The 20388-nt window shown below is 40.3% G+C and overlaps 2 protein-coding genes across 2 annotated transcripts; both read right to left on the reverse strand.

Annotated features, from left to right (window-relative positions):
• Positions 1-6395: 6395 nt before the first annotated feature.
• Positions 6396-7556, reverse strand: LOC109479604 (ficolin-2-like). The gene is made up of 3 exons (XM_019781592.1): positions 7422-7556; positions 6893-7157; positions 6396-6613 (listed from the first exon to the last, which is right to left on the reverse strand). Exons 1-3 carry the CDS (start codon positions 7494-7496, stop codon positions 6396-6398), a joined length of 558 nt encoding a protein of 185 aa, XP_019637151.1. The 5' UTR covers positions 7497-7556.
• A 2371-nt stretch (positions 7557-9927) lies between these two features.
• LOC109479602 lies at positions 9928-14309 on the reverse strand. Its single transcript, XM_019781591.1, has 5 exons — positions 14270-14309; positions 13920-14012; positions 13731-13820; positions 10565-10660; positions 9928-10058 (listed from the first exon to the last, which is right to left on the reverse strand). The coding sequence occupies exons 1-5, from the start codon at positions 14307-14309 to the stop codon at positions 9928-9930; spliced, it is 450 nt and encodes a 149-aa protein (XP_019637150.1).
• Between the last annotated feature and the right edge of the window lie 6079 nt (positions 14310-20388).

Consider the following 20388-nt stretch of genomic DNA (forward strand, 5'->3'; position numbering starts at 1 on the left):
ATCGCACGATAGGGTCCGCGGTGGTAGTGACGACGATTCGAGGATTACCGTCGTGCGACTATTTTGATCGTGTTTAGACGGCTGTAAAATACCGTCGCCGGCAACATCTTGACGATAAACATTCGTACGACTATTTAACCGTCGTCAGTCTAAAGTGCCTATAAGTTATGTTGTATTTTGTTTGTAGGGAAGTTCGAGATACCGGTGGACAGAACGGTCTCCCCGCATTTGGCGGTTGTTAGCTAGTTGTTGAGCTTTTGTTGGAAGAAAGTAATTTATAGGGTCGGCTTGTGTTTAAGTTTTGCCGACTAGTACTGTTACCTGTTACCTATTCTAGGGCCAGCCGCTGACGGGCGGCAAGGTAATGTCCATGAAGGGTGACAGCTGTGGTCACATACTTACAGTGTTGAGTTTGTTTTTATTTTAGATCTTGTTTTACTAACTACTGAGATTGATAAAATATTTACACCGTGTATAGTCGGCACACGAGCCGACGCAGGCGCGAAGGTGAGCGGCAGTAAACGCGAGAGTTCAAGAGTAATTTCTCTCTTTTACGTATCTTAAACTAATGTTGCCATCTTTTATTTTCTTCGTATTTAGAGCACAAGTAATACCTGAACATATTGTGAACCTGTGAAAGTGGCGAATAGTGGCATCTTTACATTTTAAATCAATTCAGACCGTTTGTAACGGCCTCGTATCGAGTGGGGGCGACTAGACCGCCTACGTGGGGAGGGCAACGATAGTGTTTTTATTGGGCGGCGTATCATTATATTTTGTCAACCAGGTAATATAAGAAACAGACTATATGTTCGCACATTTATTTGTGGATTTCTTACACCTGTATCTGTGGACTCTGAAATTAGATTTACACATGTTGGCGTAGTGTATAACTCGATAATTGAAATAAAGACATAACATTTTGTGAGTTACCTTTGTTTCTTTAGAAGACTCTTAAGGACATTTTGACTGTTATCTGTTTTGATTATTTAGATTAACAGTTTCTTTACTTGATTAAGAGTGTCGGAGAGGTACTTGAAACGCCTGACAATAAAACCCAGTAGTACAGGTTGAAGAACTATTTATTAGTGTAATGGTTAGGATTCTAAAATAACTCTGATTGTCACTCCCCATCTCTATTCAAATGACTCAGAGTTCCCTGTCTTGAGTCATCTGAATCAAAGCTCCCCGTCTTGAGTCATCTGACTCAAAGCTCACTGTCTTGAGTCATCTGACTCAAAGTTCACTGTCTTGAGTCATCTGACTCAAAAGCTCCCTGTCTTGAGTCATCTGACTCAAACCTCCCTGTCTTGAGTCGTCTGACTCAAAGTTTACTGTCTTAAGTCATCTGACTCAAAGCTCCCTGTCTTGAGTCGTCTGACTCAAAGCTCTCTGTCTTGAGTCATCTGACTCAAGAGCTCCCTGTCTTGAGTCATCTAACTCAAGAGCTCTCTGTCTTGAGTCATCTGACTCAAGAGCTCCCTGTCTTGAGTCATCTGACTCAAAGTCCATGTATCTTTGCCTTCCAATTCCGGAACTCCACCCTACTTGGCTGAATAATCAAAAACTCTGTGTGAGTCATTTGACTCAATATGTCCTGAATGTCTAGATATAAGTTTCTGGGATTCCTTAATAACCAGCCAAAATCACTGCGATTTAGCTAAATTAGGAACTTCATTTTCTAATTCTGAAGTCGAAAAAAAGGGAATAAAATGGATTTTCCCTTATTATTTTGGATTCTGTTTTTTTTAGCGTTCATGCCCCGCATTCCAATGCTGGAGCAGGAAAGCTTAAAATACCTACCAAAACACTTGAATACAGACATACTGTCAGTATGGCATGGCTCTGTGCAGGTATAAATGAAGTTAAGCCAGTTAAATCCCAGCAGCCAATCAGCAAGGAGAATAGAGGAAAGCTGCATGACTATTGATTGATGCCCTGCATGCCATTGTGATGAGTCATGCCCAAATGTGGTAAACACTGCACACTTACACAGTAATACATTAGCTATTACACAGCCAAAAAAAACTCAGATAAAACCATTCTAAAAGCCTGTAGCACAAAAATTAAAAAAATAAAAGCCTAGGGGTATTTGCCTACTGTACCTCCATACCAAATTTCAGGTCCTTAGGCCCCAAAATGAAGAAGCTGAATCCATTTAAAGAAATGGCAGGAGAAGGAGGGGGAGGAGAAGAAGAAGAAACATCAGCAAAAACAATATGGTTTCACCACTTTGTGCTGAACCCATAATAATAGGACGGACCCTGCCTGTTAAGCAGGCAACTGTTATACACTTTACATGCAGTCTGTGATAAGGAAATGCCTCTATAATTGTCCACTGATCTAAGGTCCCCTTTCTTTGGAATTGGAACAATCCCGGATAGTCCCCACTCCTTCGGACGATTCCCGTTGTAGGTATCGTTGTAAGTGAAGTTGAGAAAATCAAAACAAAAAGTATCGATAAAACTGGCAGCTCACTGCATCAGACATCCTGATAGTATAGTATCCAAGCCACAGGTCAAACAAAGTAAAGCAAGTAAGTTCTCAATAATGAGCTTATAAGTGTGATTGCCTCCTATTGTTTTCGCCAAAAATGTTAATGTTGACTTCAAGTATTTGAGCATTGCATAATCAAAAGTTCCCGGATGTATCGGTGGTGGTTCAGCATGGAGGAATATGATATTGATAATCGCTTTACAAACATGCGCCGCGCGAGTCGTACAAGGGAAACTATGTAAAACGTCGGTTAGTTATATATTCAATTAAGGGTTAATGACCTGCCCCGAGGTGAATATGGTGTGATAAAGTATTGTCAGTTGCTATAACCACCGAATGAAGCCACCAGGTGAGCGCAGCATAATCTGGCATAATCTACCGGAAAATAGCACTCCCTTCTGGACTTAAGTACTAACGTTATGCTGACCACCAATACGCATGCGCGCGCACGCACACACACAGGCAAAAGACAATCCGCTATTCCAAGGTCCAAATTCCTCAGATAATGCATCCATGCAATATTAAGAGCTTTTGTAAATGTTGATGTCTTATTTTGCCCCAATCATTATGAAAATAAGTTCTATTCTTTGTCAAAATTCATTATGCAATTGACATCCTCATTTTTTTTTTATTCCAACATGTAATCACCAGACGAGGTGACGACACACTCAAGTTTTTTCAACTTATATTAATGCCGCCACCAACACAGGGGACAAATACATGACAGGACAATACTCATTTACACCTGAGCGAAGTGAGGAAAGTCGTGTAAAGTGCCTTTCCCAAGGGCACAAGATCGGTGGCATGTCAGGACTCGAACCCGGGACTCTAAGTTCCGAGTCGCGCACTCTGCCGCTACGCCACACGACGCCACATGACATCCTCATTCACATGATTTATGTATATACTACCGCTGCACCACACAAGTACTGGTAATACTTGAGCGTATCATGAACCTGTAAGACAGGTGAATTGTAGCATTTTTAGATTTTGAATCAATTTTTTACTGGTTTGTAAGTGCCATGTAACCGAAATGAAACGAAACCTACAGTGGGTGCTGCTGGAAGGCAGAAAAATGTCCAGACTATGCATGATGTAATAAATGACTAATATTATAAAATGGTGGACGTGCCAGCAACCACCACTAAGTATCTGATATCAGCCCAGAAAAAACAAGAAACAGCCATGCCTTCAAACAATTATCAATTAAGAATTGAGGTGTTCAAAAACTCGTATTTTCCAAGAACTATTGTAGACTGGAACTCTTTGCCACCAAGCGCAGGGGCATCGTCACTAGAAAGCTTTAAACAACTCCTGCAATTAAATGTGCAGACAGAAATTGGGTGTAACAAGTCGTTCGGTGTAATGTAGCTAGCTGCTGCCGCGCCGCGTGCCTGCGAAGCTGGTGTGTTACGCCGAAGATTATACCGGCTATACTGATACAAAAGTATGCAATAGCATACCCTGAAAGCCAGAACTCGTTTTCCGGGCCGCAGGAGCCCTTCGCCCGCTGGTGTAAATTACCGCTACCGGGGAGTCTGGCGCTCAACTTCCCCGTAGCGGTAATTTAGATAGGCGGGGGAAGGGCTCTTGGCTGCCGAAGGAAAGGGGCTAACGGCCCGATACTAGTCTTGCATCCAGGGTAGCAATAGCAAGATACAAGACTATCGTCTTCCTGTAAAAATATCCACTGTAAAAGACGGACTTAAAAGCGCTGGTTACCTGCTGACGTGTACGCTGCGCGACATCTCACCGCCTCGGCTTCTTCGTACGTGTGCGAAGAAGCATCGACGTCTTCTGGCTGCTTGTCGGGAGCGCCGTTGCCCTGGCGGACATGCCCGCGTGAACCACCCTGATGGACGGGACTGGGCTGGGGCGGCCCGCTGGTGTGGCCGCTGCTGGGGCCGGAGAAAGAAGGCCGGACAGCCTCTGCCTGCTCGTACATTTCACCGTACTGTATTAACTGTGTACTAACTGTGGCAAAAATTATGAATATACAAAATAATACCTTGATTAGTCTGGCTTAGTAAGCTTATATTTGGAAGAATAACGTGGCATGAGGGGTTTGGTGAGATGACGTGAATGCGGCGGCGGCAAGTTTTAATGTGAGAAATAAACCAATCACTAATACATGTACTACTACTAGTAATATTTTCTCTTTTTTTTCTTCCACTCAAGTATCTTTTTATGGATAATTATTTTGCATTTTGTTAAAATTTATTTACCTTTCAATCTTTTAGGTTCTTTTCCAATTCTATTCTGGAGGAATTCGAATATATGCGCCATTTTTTTAAAAAAGGAGATAGAGCGGTCCTCAGCAACTACAGACCTGTTTCACTGACCTGCATATCCTGCAAACTCATTGAACAACAGTGCATGAACAACTATGAAAGGGGTGCTAGAAATGAAAAGAAAGCTACACTGGGTGTCACTGGAAGACAGAGGAAAAATGTCCAGACTATGCATGATGTGATTAATGACTAATAAACTGGTGGATGTCCCAACTATTAAGAGCCTAATACCAGCCCAGACGAGAACAAGAAAAAGCCTTGCCTTAATATTTAAGTACCAGAGTTATCAACCAAGGATTGAGGTGTTGAATGAAATGAAATGAAATGAGGTGTTAAAAAACAAATTCTTTCCTAGAACTATCGCAGAGTGGAAGTACAGTAAGGGCATTGTCATTGCATAGCTTTAAACAATATGTGGATTTGGATGTTCAAAGGTTAGGTGTAACAAGTCGTTCAGTGTAATGTAGCCAGCTGCTGCTGCGCCACGTGCCTGCGAAGCTGATGTGTTACGCCAAAGGGGGGGTTATACTGGCTATATGGAACAGATAGTCAATTAGACCCTTTTTGGTGTACCAAGATTTCATTTTTCACAGAACCAGTTACAATGAAAATAATTGTAAGACTAATAAATACATTAGGAACTGGATAACAAAGTTCTTTGTACATAACCGACAGTCTGGTACTACATGTCGTACCTCTCACTTTAGCTAGGTGGCGCTGTTGTACTGTGAAGAATGCAGTTCCAAACAGGTACTCGTATGAGCACTTAACTGTGTACTAAGAACTTTGCTATTCAGTGATTTGCCAAAATGATGAAACTGCTGTATTATTAACTTTTTCCTACTTGTGCGTGGCAGTGAAATATACTACCAGTATTTCGAGCCCTGTTGTCATATATCATTATCATGACTCTAGTTCTGAAAATATACAATCTGTTTGATATCATAGCAGCTCCTAAGAGTTCAATACAAAAGCCCACACTTTCTATCATAAAATAAATGATACAGAAACATTCTTTTGTGACAGCACCAATACCAAAACAGTATAACTCTAGGCACATCTATAGACTTTTTTTAAATACAATAAGACAATATTTTTACAATCTTTCTTGCAAGCTGAAGCTCAAGTTGTCTCAATACCACTGTCAGAACAAAGATCATTGAATGTTTTACTGCATTCCCTGTAACAGTTGTCCTAAGATCAAGTCAATTCTTGTATTTTCAGATGAGGACAAAAATATTTTTATGGAATATACATTAAGTATCTTACAAGCAATCTGAGATGACAACCTTTATAGCATAATGACTATCAATTTTTATTAAAATGACAACATTTTATAGGAATGACAACCTTTAACAGCGTAAGGATTGCTTTACGTATATTTTTAAAAAGCTATAACTGCGTTTTTCTTTTTCATTCCATTCTTTTTTTTTTCATTTCACAACTAGTAACATACAGCAATACATGACCCCCAATGTTAGCCTTAGAGCCATGCTCATGTAAAATGAGAGAAAAATCACAAGAAAAGTGCAGGAAAAATAGCACAAACACTGCAGACTGCAAACCATGTATGGTTCGTAGGAGATTAAAAATTCACATTGTTTGACGTTATGGAGCTGGTCGGAGTTTCATCTCAGTGCGCTTCAGGGAGTAGTTATAACCCTTCCAGTGGCGCCAGTTGACTCCGTCGAGGTACAGGCCGTTCAGGTTGGAGCGGTAGCAACTGTTGTACCACCACGCACCTTTGTGCAACTGAGCACAGCTGCCGTCGTTATCTCTGTCCTTGGTACTGAATGGTTTCCCGTCATGGTACGTCAAGCTGTCTCCTGTGACAAAAACAGACATTCACTCTCCATAACAAGACGAGGTATTCTTTTTGTTGATGCGTGTTGGCAGTAGCTATTCCTTTGACAATACTGCAAAGAATCCGTTTCATGTCAAACATGTTAAAACATGTCAAACATGTTAAATAAATATATATAGTAAAATTGTCAGTTTTGCAGTTTTGATTGAGTTTGAAAAAAATTGAAATAAGTTCACAAAGCCATGTTGCCTATTTGCACACGTCTATGATGCCATGATAGGAGAACACACCACAACCTTACCTGCAGTACCGCTGTAATTCCCTATGTGGAGCTTGTAGTTCTGTGATTCAGGTGAGATGACAAACGTGTCGTAAGCCGCGTACGCCGTGTTTCCTTCCGCATCCTCCATATCCACCCTGAGCTGGTAGCCTTTCTGCACAGCCAGTCGGTACAAGTTGTCATTCCCCAGCCAGAACTCGCCGTTCAGGTTGGAAGGGAAGCCGGTAATGTAGTCCGCCCAGCCCCGGTAGAAGTCCACAGTTCCGTCTTGGCGTCTCTGGAATAACTTTGAGAGCAACAACAAAACCCGAGATTGAGACTAAATTCTCGACTTGCTGAATTCGCCATGTCAACCCCTTCAACCTCTGAGACATTTAACATCTTCTCATTCTGTCTGTCAATCCCCCACCAACGTGCTGCCATCCTACTCTAGTGGTATAAAAAGATAACATATATACCTTTAAACAAAACTTCTCAATAAAATAAAAAAAATTATACCCACAAATGCAGCTGTATTTCGCATCGACAAATTATAGTTGACCAGACTTACCGTCCAGCCGCCTCCGTCCGTGTCCATATCACAGAAGACGTTGAAGCCGCCCAGGTTGTCCCGTGGATAAACCATGTACACGCCACTGGGCGTGGTCTCGTCGTTGTCAAGGATGTCCTGACAGTCTTGTGGCTTGTCGGAGTCTGTGTTGTTGGGTGAGGTACACGGTGTAGTGTACTGTTATTATAACATATTGTTACGTAGCATAATGTACCTATGTAAATTTATAAGTGCAAACAGGAAACGTTAGAAATTTAACAACTAATTTGACTGCTCTGATTAGCTATAATTGCGCACAGATCAACTTGTTTACACGTGTAGCCTCCAGTAGTTATGACAGAGTTTTTTTAGAAAAAATGTGACCTCTCCTCTCTGAGGCGCCTGGGGAAAATATGTGAAGATCCTGGGTTGCCCAAGCGCGCGGCAAAAATGTAACCTGTAGGAATTATGTCACTTCTTAACCAAGATAACTTGCCTTCAGAACCACACGTCTTTGTCTGGGAAAGTTGCTCCACGGCAATTTTGAGTTTCTCCAGCTCAGCTGCTTGGAGTGCGTCACCACTTGCGGAAAGTTGGCGCACGTCATCTTGATCGCGTTTTAAGGCGTTGACAGTGGTGGCCAGTTGGTGTATGGCGCGTGACAAGTGCGAAATTTCCTACAAACGTATTTACGCACGTCAAAATACCGAACGTAAGAACCAAGCTTACGAAAACTGCAGAATATTCTTTCTTATACCCCCCTAGAACAGAATGTGAACCAGAAAAACAGCTTAACAACAAGATTTGTGGTACTAGAATGTTACTTGTTTGTTGCTGAACGTCAGAGGGGCGAGTCCCACGGCGCACAGGCCAAGCAACACGGCGATGCCGGCTGCCAGGCAACTGCGGTGGGCGCGGAGGAAGCTACAGACATCACGGCGGCCGCTCGCTCCACCCGGACACGCCCCGTCTGGTAGGAAAAAAAGATTCTTCGCTCAGGTAATTGCCCGCGTCAACATTTACGAATAGTACTAGTGATCCTCAGTTTGAACAAATGAACACATGCCACGAGTATGAAATACCCTTAATTTACCATTAGGGAAAAATAACATCATCGTGCATTGATTGTGCAAATCAGACCCTAATTGGCATAATTGGCGCCTGTTAATGTTCTACCTGCCATACATCACATATTCTATGATATTACAATATAGCCCCTGACCAAGGTTCTGTCCATTTTGTCCAAAGCATATAGAAAATGAATTTCATTTTGTTATGGAATGTACCAAATATGATGTTATACGTAACAAGCTATTTACATTTCTCGAATCAAGTACAATAGATTTCAAGAGTCTCGATGTTAGAGCCAGATTTGAATATAGCTTTACATGTAATGGTCCCAACAAAAATAGGTAAATATATAAAGGAATGCTTTGTTATTAGAAAAAATTCCGAAACTTGTGATAAGCACACTCGATTGTTACACTTTATCAAAGACTTCTGCTATCCCTTATTATTTGAATAATTATGATGTAGATTTGTTAGGTTTTAGTATGGGTTCACCACACCACGAAGTGGTGAGGTGAAACCATATTGCTTTTTCTGGTGTTTCTTCTCCTTCTCCTTCTCCTCCTCCTTCTTCTCCTGCCATTTTTTAAATGGATTCAGCTTCTTCATTTTAGGGCCTAAGGTCCTGAAATTTGGTATGGAGGTACAGTGGGCAAATGCCCCTAGGCGTTTTTTTAATTTTTGTGATACAGGCTTTTAGAATGGTTTTATTTGAGTTTTTTGGCTGTGTTATAGCAAATGTATTACTGTGTTAGTGTGCCATGTTTACCACGTTTGGACATGAGTCATCACAATGGAATGCAGGGCATCAACCAATAGGCATGCAGCTTTCCTCTATTCTTCTTGCTGATTGGCTGTTGGGATTTAACTTGATTAACACCTGCACAGAGCATTTCCACCTGCACAGAGCATTTCTTGCTGATTGGCTGTTGGGATTTAACTTGATTAACACCTGCACAGAGCATTTCCATACTGACAGTATGTCTGTATTCAAGTGTTTTTGGTAGGTATTTCAAGCTTTCCTGCTCCAGCATTGGAATGCGGGGCATGAACGTTATTTTTATTTTGAGAATCAACAGTTTGCATTATGCAATTAAAGATCCTAACCAATAAAGTAGGGAATAGCTATCCAACTGTTGTTTTAGTCGTATGTTACTTCATATTATAGTTATATCAATGTAAATCATTGTTTTCCCTTGTGTTTCTCATTCTTTCCCTGCCATGTCGTAAAATGTGGTGAACCCATCGCTGTATTTGCTCCAAAGCAAATATTTGCCTTTCTAGTTCGACATTAGGACTTGTTCAACACATTTTATTGTCTGCTACTCTCTTTATGTAGTTTGCCATACATTGTACCATGTGCAATTGTCGTGCAATAAAGTTCTTCTTATTCTATATGCATTTAAGTTTTATTATGAAAAGCAAAGAAATTGAATCATTTTTTATTACTTATGCAAATTTAATACATTTCACCTGGTCTGGTGGGATGCGTAGCGCCGGGTGTGTTTTCATTGTCGTTAGTACGTGCCTGGTGATCAGTCCGGGGTTGGTCAATGGGTGGGTCAATGGGTGGGTCAATGGGTGGGTCGTCTGGACGAAAAAAAAGCAAAGATGTAATGTAGTCATTTGTGAAAAATATTGGGCCTTACATACACAAAAACAGGGTGAGTGATTTACCTGAACAGCAGTCAGAAAGTCCAGAAAAGTTTTTTTTATTGAAAATTGATAATGGGAACTATTTGTGTATATCATTGATATGATTTTTGCTAATCAAAACTTTTCGGCCCGGTTCCAGTTTGGAAACGTGACATCAGCATTATAGACTAGATAAAGAAATAGTTCCTCGGACATGCAACTTTACAGTGGTTTCTTTCGAGCTCAAAATAAGGTTTTTGGTACATTACGAAACTGTGGAGTACTCTTGACAAACTACTTATTAAAGTTCTGCACCAAAAACCACCCCAAGTACGCGAGTAGTATCACAGACCAATCACGGTAACTATCTTAAAAGAAAGAATCAGCTTGAGTGAGGTTACAATCACAAAGGACTGAAAAAAACAGGAAGCAAGAAAAGAGAGAGACTTCAAACGTTTTACCTGGTATGTTGGCGTACGTGGCGTCGGGTGTGTCTTCATTGTCGTTCGCACGTGCCTGGTAATCAGTCTGGGGTTGGTCCATCGGTGGGTCGGCCGCTGGGCGAAAAAAAAATGCAATATAGTTATTATTGAATAATATTGGGTCTTCAACATACAAAACGAACACCAAACTATTTATCCTAACAAGAAAGTACAAAAACGTTTTGAAAAAGTAACTAGAATTCCGAGACCTCATACCTTCATGAAATATGATCTTGATATGTAAATGTAAATTTCTTCTTTAATTGTGCAAATGACCTCTGCATTAACATGATATATGCATCGTGATGTATGTTAACTTTTGATTAACTTACAGATATCCCAAGTATAACATTATCATCATTCACCATTACGAAATCATAGAATTTTTGCATTAATTATGCAAATTAGGTCATCATTTGCATTATTAGTATCTGTTGAAGTTCCGCCTGCCATAGGTTACATACATTACATGTATGTAAGTAGTATAATGTAAAACACTGTAATTATAGAATTTCCTCATTAATTATGCAAATAAATTCCTCATTTGCATAATTTGCGTTTAATTATGTACATCTCTCTCTCAGCTACCTACACACCAAAAATAATGAAAATATGTTGTTCCTGTCTGGACTTATTGGATTTTAAACATTTCGCCAAAAGTGCCCTGCAGTTCCAGAACAAGCCGCTAGGGGGCCCAAACTCATATGACTTCTTCCCAAGCACGAGAGCTACCTTCCATCAAAATTTCATGACCCTAGCATGTCCAGATCGCGAGATTGTAAAACACTGTAATTATAGAATTTCCTCATTAATTATGCAAATAACGTCCTCATTTGCATAAAGTGCCCTGCAGTTCCAGAACAAGCCGCTAGGGGGCCCAAACTCATATGACTTCTTCCCAAGCACGAGAGCTACCTTAAAATTTCAGGACCCTAGCATGTCTAGATCGCGAGATATCAAAACCGGAAGTTGCGCTGCAGTACCAAGAAATCCATCCAGGCGTTCTTGAGTTATCTTGTTGACCAACAGACAGACGGACAGATAAACGCAACTGAAACTAGAGTTCCACGATCTCATACCTTCGCCAAATGATGTTAGCTTTTATGATTAAGAAATTATATATTAATCCCCCTAATTATGCAAATAGAATCATCAATTGCATGAATTATATCTGTTGATCTTTTCTCCACCAAAAGACAGTCTTATCTTAACAAAGAATGCCATGACATTTTCTCATAAATTATGCAAATGAGGTCCTTATTTGAATAAGTTATGTTTAATTATGTTCACCTTAACTTAACTTTCAAACACCCCAAGTATAAAATTCCAGGCAGTTACCACTATGCAATTATAATATTTTCTCATTAATTATGCAAATTAAGTCTTCATTTGCATAATTGATATCTGCCTGTGTTTCTCTCATTCTTACTAACATATGTCACAAGCTTGAACTTCCTAGTATGGAATGCAGCTGATAAATAGAATTTCCTCATTAATTATGCAAATTACATCCATATTTCCATAATTGTAATATCATTATGTCAAGCATCACTCAAGCTACCTACATACCAAAAATCACGATGATCCATCAATCGGTTCTTGAGTTATCCCCCTTTAAATATTTGTCCATTAAACCCCCCTGCAATTCTAGAGCAAGCAACTAGGGGGCTCAGACTCGTGTCACTTTATCCCCAGCACAAGAGCTATCTACCATCCAAATTTCGTCACACTAGCATGTCTGGATCATGAGATATCAAAACCGGAAGTTCTGCTGCAGTACCATGACAAGCCGCCAGGTGGCCCAGAATCTAATCATTTTGAGGTCTCATCAAGCCCTACCCACCTACCAAGTATCAAGACAATCCATCAAGACCTACTCAAGTTATCGTGTTTACAGACAGACACACACACGAACGCCCCTGAAAACATAACCTTCTTGGCGAAGGTAAATATAACCTCCATGACACATTTCATGGAGGTAATAATGGCAGCTATTTTCATACTAGTATATTGATAATATAAAATGTTGATTTTTCTTAGGCAAAACTGCCCGGCCGGGCCCGGTTTGGAAATGTGACCTAAGCAATTTAAGGTGAAAAATAGTTCTTTGGACCTGCATGTATACAGTGGTTTCGTGATTAAAAATTAATGCTTTTGTTACATTACGAAACTGTTGGAGTTATCTTGACAAACTACATGTAGATTTAGAACGTTCTCAACAAAAACCTACCCAAATACGCGAATAGTATCACAGGCCAGTCACGATAACTACTTAAAAGAAATCTTAATTTTTGGTGAGCAAAGCAATACAAAAACAGGATAGGCCATGTTGATTTGATTATATGGATGACATCCGCGCGCGCATGAATTTTCGACCTTTTCCAAAAAAAAAGTTTTCAACCATACTGTAAATCGTACAAAACAGTTGCTAAATGAGCAAAAATATACCATGAGTTGCAAGGAAAACATTTAGAAACGATACCAATGTCGTAGAAGGCCAAAATCAAAGGAAAAAAGACAAAAATGTAAAGAAATGAATTCGAAGAGTAGATTATTCGCCATAACATATTCTGTGCCATTTGTTCAACCTTCATGACCACGTAGATTTCATAGTGAAAGCAACTTTTTTTTTGCAAAACTTTTTTTTTATTCGCACGGGCGCATCAGTTTTGGGTTTCACAGATGATGTCATCCATATAATCAAATCAAAATGGCCATACTAGAAAAGAGAGAAACCTCAAACGTTTTACCTGGTATGTTGGCGTACGTGGCGTCGGGTGTGTTTTCATTGTCGTTCGCACGTGCCTTTTAATCAGTCTGGGGTTGGTCCATCGGTGGGTTGGCTGGGCGAAAAAAACAAAACAAAGACGTAATATAGCCATTTGTGAAAAATATTGGGCCTGCAACATACAAAATAAAACAAGATAGAGAATATAAACGATTTACCTGAACTAAAGGCGTACATAGGGTTGAACATTTTCGCAGCGGCGTTCGCAAGTGATCGCCAATACGAGAGGGGCTGCCGCATACGTGTGGCCCCTAAAGAACAGAAAAAAAACTGAAATTCAATGCTGCCATCCATGGATAATTTGAGGCATTTAATACAAGGTAGAAGATGCAAAAATGCAACGAAGACCGTAATCACCTGCATTGGAGGTGTACATAGGGTTTGGTATATTGGGAGCGGCGTCCGCACGTGATCGCAGTGACTGAGGCTGCTGCATGGGTGCGGTGCCTGAGACAAGTAAAGAAAAAGTAATTAGTTATCTGCCGAAAATTAAAACCAGTAAAAGTACTAGGGAAATGATAAATTCTAGCTCTGTAGACGATTTACCTGCATTGGAGGCGTACATAGGGTTGGGTATTCTTGCAGCGGCGTCCGCATCTGATAGCCAATAAGACTCAGGCCGCCGCATGGGTCTGGCACCTGAGAGAAATAAAGAAAAATTGAAATAATTAGTTCTGAGCAAGAATCATTTTAAAATGATAAAAAAAATCATTAAGTACACTGAAAAAAAATTAGTAATGAAATACAAGGAATAGAAATATCTAAGTTTTAGACAGCAATTCACTACGGGGCACTAATGGCAAATAAAATGGTTGAATTTCTTTTTTTTTCTCTCAAACCTCAGAAACAAAAAAAATTGCCCAATCTTATATGATAACCAAACTGTTCACGCTTACTAGTGTCACCAGCTTGAGACTGTTGCTCTTCTTCCGACATGATGACACTGTAGGGTTCTGGACACCAAAAAAAACACGTCTTTCTCCTGGCAAGCCGGTTGTCGACTCACGCATGGTCCTAGACAAAAATTAATATGAACCCAGATCCCGTAATCTGAGACTAGAGAATATTGAAGCCGCTCAGTAAGAACAATGACATCAAAACGATGCTTTGAGACCTCAGCCAGTTCGGATGTGAAATATTGGAAATGGCAAACAGTGTGAAAATGCATGTTGAATTTTAGACTAAATTCTGGACAAATCGTAGATTTTACATGCAAACATTGAACGAAAATTATTCTCTGTAATTTCCCACGCGATACAATTAAGGAAAGGGAAACGTTATGCAAGAGAAGAAAATTTTCAACACTCCTTTCTTACCAACAAAGGTTTACATCAAGGAACAAAAAATGCAAGTACCGAAACAGATGTGAACACGTTGTCGGTTATTGCTAGAAGATTTGCAAAAAAAAGTGATAAAACCAGTATTCAAGCGTAGTTTAACATTTTTAACTTTTAATTTTTCTTTACTAATCGTAATTATTTATTTTCCACCTTATGGCACCATCTTTTTGCCACCAGCTTGTTTAGTACGCAAATGTAGTATTGAAAAAAGATTACCGCTAGTTGCTTTTACATACGCCCACAATAATTGTCTTGCTGCTAAGCTGCCAGAAGATCATGTGGATTACTTTATCAGAAGGAGTTCGTTCTTTGTACATCCTGTGAGAAACATGAAAAGATGTTTTTGAAATTTAGATGGAAGTCGTGGATACAATTATTGCTCTCCGTATCATTCAAATCTGATTTTGTCAGTAAGACAGATGGTAATTATGACAGTGTTTTAGGGTCTTTCATGATCGACCATTGACACTGACATGGCGAACATATCTATTTCACTATATCAATGTTGCACACGTACGTAACAATGACACGGCAGGAACCTCTGTCGTCCCACGCAAAACAATGAAAAAAATAGACTATTATTCCGTTCAAATGACATTCAAACATGCGTAGCAAAATACTTTATATTTACTCTTAAAAATAATTTTTGCTAGAATATTTAGTACGTACACAAAAAAAATATGCCCTTTGGTTCAGGTTCCGTTCTGGTGGTCAAATATTTGACAGGAAGGCCGTGCAAACCTTCTCGAACATGTTTTATTCATTATAGAATTCATTCATTCCTCTTGATGCTCTTGCTTACCCAACATGAAATATTCCAGATGTTTGATGTTTACCAATATCTGCTTTTTCTCCGTTTTGACTTACGCCCACGTGATAATAGTCTGGCTGCTAAGCGGCCAGAAGATTACATGGATACTTTATCATAGAAAGTCCGTCCTTTGTACAGTTTGTATGAAAGATCTTCGACAACTAAGCCAGACCAAAAGATAAAAGATGCGAAGAAAATCATTTGGATAGGAGGATTAGGGGGCCATAGTGGTGAGATTTGGGCAGATGTCACAACCTTCTTTCAGCGACTAGAAGTCTTCTTTATACATCGGTACCTCATAACAGAAAATACGTAACGTTGTGTTAACGTTGCGAGTTTGAGTGGTGCCTGATGCGTCATTGTAATGTACCTGTGAGTAGTAACTAGGCCTAGGTGGCCCAATTGGCCCAGGTGCAGTTTATAAGCCGCCGCAAGGTGGCGCTGTTTGGAGGTGTGTTTATGGTTATCGGATTAGTAATATTATCTGTAAATAATGATTAGTTAATGAGATTAGCTATGCAAAGCGGATTAAGGGTTGATCAATATTGAACCAGCTGGCACTTCTGGACATGTGTAATGATGAATACAATGGCGATGACGTGTAGCTATCGGATTGGTCGTTCATTGTGCGGTATTGTATATAAGATGGGGGAGCGCGGGAAGATTTTACCGAGTGCGAAATAGTCACGACGAAGCAGCAACATGTCTGAGCTCCAGGATCGCTAATGGCTCTTTTGTTGTAAGCCACCCATGCATGTTGCCCAGGCAGACTACCCTGTACTTTACATGGATATGTGAATTACTTTCTTCCCAGCACACTGACCTATTTACAAAATTTTAGAAATAATTGTAAATAATAGTAGAAAATGATAGAATGATTTTATACATATTTAGAAACTATTGGAAACATCACATTCCACATCAGGAATATATCAAACGTTTTACAAAACCAGGGAAGTAGATAGAGTGTGGAAAAAATGTTCAAAATATTTCCAAATTATGAAATTTCTTAGACAAGCAATTTTAAAGAATTGAAGGCATTTCTAAATAATGACATCAAAAACCAACTCGATGACGCGGAATGGACTCTTCCGGATGCCTGGCGGTAATTGTATAATTAGGTACTTACCGACTTATCGTAGAATTACATTATAAATGTATTAAATGCGTAGCGGATAATTTTGTCCGACAGCCTGACTAATATTTTGGCAAGCGTAAACTGTCATAATAACAGTGTGGCGTAAAAAAGCTAAGAGTTAATTAACACACGGGTCGCTAATCCAGATCAAAGACCTTATACATTATATGTAAGTGGCAGTGCAGACGGTCATTCTCTATCCACGACAGTATACGGTATTTTAACTGGTGTAAATTCAAACCTTTTTTTTGAAACTGTTTCTTTCGTCTTGGTCTGGGACGGGTGACAGCCGTGTATTATTCAGACTGGGTTACACAACGTCGGTCAAGAAAAACATTGCATAAACTAATCTGCCCGGAGACAAGACAACCACACACTGATTATCGGAGAAAATGTGTCATGCATAAGCTGCCGTGCCTGTTTGTAATTGAACTAAACTTGTTAAAGTATGTTTATGTAGCAGACAAGTTTAATTATCTCACGTGAGACAATTGTAATAACTGGAAGGCCTGGGTGTGCACCGCGGTGTTTGGTCGACCGTCTAGGTGTGTGTGGTTGTGATTGGTCAAGTAATTAAGCGCGCAGTGACACGATGTCGGCTATAAACGTAGGACCGAACGCGAGAATTCAACTTTCCCGTGAGTATCTATAATGGACATCTCGATGGATCCGTGGTTCGAATTTATCAAGCCTGGAAAGCGTTGGAATGGGACGATCTTCATCCCACAAGACACGCCTAACCACGAGCAGATTCTCTACCGACTCCGAGACCAGATTTGGAATATGGTTAGCTTCTCCATCTGGGGTGACTACTACACGCCACTTTTTGCCTACACCCAGCTAGACTATGATTATATCATTGACGTGCTGAAACGCGACTTCCCAGAGGTCAAGTTTTTAGTGATAGCGGCTTCAAAGTCTATGTAGAAATAACTAAACAGGCTCTGAAATTCAGGGCCGGCCCTTTTCAGGGCCACCAAAACCACAAAAAGAGCTATATCGGTTTCACAACCACCACAGATGTGAATGTATTGAGTGTCGAAAATAAAATGTGTATGTGTGTGTGTGTGTGTGTGTACATCAAATGAAATTAATGAACTTAATACAAAGTTGAACGTAACATAATCAGTACATAAGAGTCAAAAAGTGCACAAATTCAACTCAAATTGTCAAAAGAAAATAAATGCAACTCAAAAGCACATAAGGTCAGAAGTACATAAGGTCAAATACAGAGAGGAAATTTATGAATAGATGAAGCTTTTGCGTTTTTTCCAAGCTTGATAAATAAAATATGAGTGAAGCTCATTTTCTATCTCACCTAAATCGCACAATGAGCAAATTCTATCCCCTTCAGGAAAAGCAGAATATCGCCCTGTTTCAATATTCAGTGGGAGAATCCCAGCTCGCCACTTCAAAACAACCACGTGAAATGAGTGACTCACGTGATATTGAGCGTTGAAAAGCACATCGTTTTAGTATAGAACGTTATTCCTCTAAAGACCGCTGACAATGCCTCACGCGTGCGATATCTGCGGTAGGGAGTTTAGCCGAAAAGCCAACCTTGTTCGACATCGTCAGGGGGTACATGGTGTCGAATCGGAAACGGTTACGGGAGAAGAACACAGGGACCCCGAGACAGATCCTGAAAGGCCCCGTGATATCTTTGACGATATGTCATCTAATGAAACAACAGACGAAGATGATAATGATACGGAACCAATCGATTCAGCCGACGTCACCGCCGATGAGTCAATGATGTCGGAAGAAGATAGTGCGGAGGAAGATGGTTCTATGATCAGTTCTTCAGATGAGTACTCCACGGTGGAAACGGATAGCGGTAGCGATTCTGAAAACGATGGTTCGGTGGACATGAACTCATCTGATGAAAGTGAACATGGCTACGATAGCGGTGATGAGGAAGAATGGACGCTTTATCGAGACTGCACCATTCCACTAACATATCACCCGAGTGATGTTCCTCAGTGTGTGATCAAAGAAGCAAAACGTGCTGGCAAAACATTCTATCTAATACAGTTTGCAGCGTTGCCGCATAAAAGCACTGAGATTGTGTACAGCAAGAACTGGGTGTCGGCACAGACTCTAATGAAAAAATACGGCTACCACGTCCTGAAGTAATACAGCAGCAATGTCATTCTACCGCGACTGTATGTGAGCTCCTTGATGTATTCTTGACCCATGTCGTGAGCGACAAATAAAGTATAATAAAAATAAAAAAAAAACTGTCCATTCTACTTTGTGTCCCTTCTGAGGTTGTGTTATGGTTAACGTATACTTTTACCCATTCCAAAACACGATGTTCCTGTATAGGAGGGATTTCTCTACGTGTGTGCTGTGGATGAATGAATGAATGAATGAATGTGGTGTGGATGATGACGATATACCACTTTTGGTCAGAATTAATGGCCCTGAAAAGGGCCGATGAGGTAGAGAAATAGATTTAGTTTCGTAACACAAGCTTCTCCATATATTTCCAAATATTCCTAGACGTTGACACTTGTCGCGGGCTGTCAGCTCTTTTCTCTTCGTCCTACTGGTAGATACGTTAACGCGTTGGTATTTGAATCGGCGCTACTCCTGGCAAAAGTTTCTCCTTGTACGCCCAAACGTTTCGTTGACCTTCCTGTGACGAAATAGTCAGCTTTGACCCGTCTGTTGACTGCATTATCCGTACCTTCAGTGTTATACCACCGTCAATATCTCGTAGACTCATGTCACTAACTAACCCTTTGTATTTATATCCTAAAACGGCAAAAATCACATGATACGACTAATCTTTTTCACCGTCACATGCGGCCAATCTTTTTTTCCATCGGATAGGTGTGTCTACAGATCATGACGACAGATACTGTTGATTTAAAAAAAAAATCTTTATAATCACCGACAAGCGTTAACTAAAAAATAACAACAACACCTTACCAGCTATAATACCATTACTATGGTAGGATTAACTTTTACACCGTCTTATTTACGCTGCAGCTTTTATAAACAGATATTAGAATTGTTCTTGACGCACCGGGTCTGTAAATGGTAGCCAACACGCAGAGAAACATATCTGTGAAGAACATCAAAGGTAAAGATTGTAAACCTTTACCGACTCACTTACTAACACATACATACATACATACATGCACCACATTTAGCCTTACATACATACATACACCACATTCACCCGTACATACACAGTCATACCTCTCAACATCGCTAACAATCTTAACACGAGTTTAGTGTCATCGTACATTTGACCGTACTCATATTTGAGTAAGAGTCACTCATAAGCGCGCGCACGCACACACACACACACTCACTCTCTCTCTCTCTCTCTCACTCTCTCTCTCTCTCTCTCTCTCACACACACACACACACACACACACACACACACACACCAACACACACAGTGGAGGGGGAAGGAGAGGTCAATTCGCCAACAACGGGGGCAAAATGTCTGAAATTTAGGGTCAAAGGTGGTTGCTATTTGTTGCTAGGGGGAGCCAACACTTCGTTGGGGGTCAATCGGAATGACCGTAGTTAACCTTACTGCGTACATACACAGTCATATACCTAGCAACATTATAAGCAACCCACTAACACAATGCAAGATATGTTTTTGACTGTAGTGCATATATTTGAGAGTGACTCAGAGTGACTCAGAGTCACTCACACAGACACACAGACACACGCACGCACACACACACACACACACACACA

Source organism: Branchiostoma belcheri, unplaced genomic scaffold (assembly GCF_001625305.1).
Source record: "Branchiostoma belcheri isolate BF01 breed outbred unplaced genomic scaffold, Haploidv18h27 scaffold498, whole genome shotgun sequence".
NCBI lineage: Eukaryota > Metazoa > Chordata > Leptocardii > Amphioxiformes > Branchiostomatidae > Branchiostoma > Branchiostoma belcheri.

Excerpts from the sequence above, each read along its gene's own strand:
- LOC109479604 (XM_019781592.1), bottom strand. The coding sequence starts at position 7,496 with ATGGTTTATCCACGGGACAACCTGGGCGGCTTCAACGTCTTCTGTGAT. Across the intron at positions 7,158-7,421 it reads CGGACGGAGGCGGCTGGACG|TTATTCCAGAGACGCCAAGA; the intron begins GTAAGTCTGGTC and ends TTGCTCTCAAAG. Across the intron at positions 6,614-6,892 it reads GAATTACAGCGGTACTGCAG|GAGACAGCTTGACGTACCAT; the intron begins GTAAGGTTGTGG and ends TTTTTGTCACAG.
- LOC109479602 (XM_019781591.1), bottom strand. The coding sequence starts at position 14,309 with ATGTCGGAAGAAGAGCAACAGTCTCAAGCTGGTGACACTA. Across the intron at positions 13,821-13,919 it reads TATGTACGCCTCCAATGCAG|GCACCGCACCCATGCAGCAG; the intron begins GTAAATCGTCTA and ends TACTTGTCTCAG. Across the intron at positions 10,059-10,564 it reads CACGTACGCCAACATACCAG|ACGACCCACCCATTGACCCA; the intron begins GTAAAACGTTTG and ends TTTTTCGTCCAG.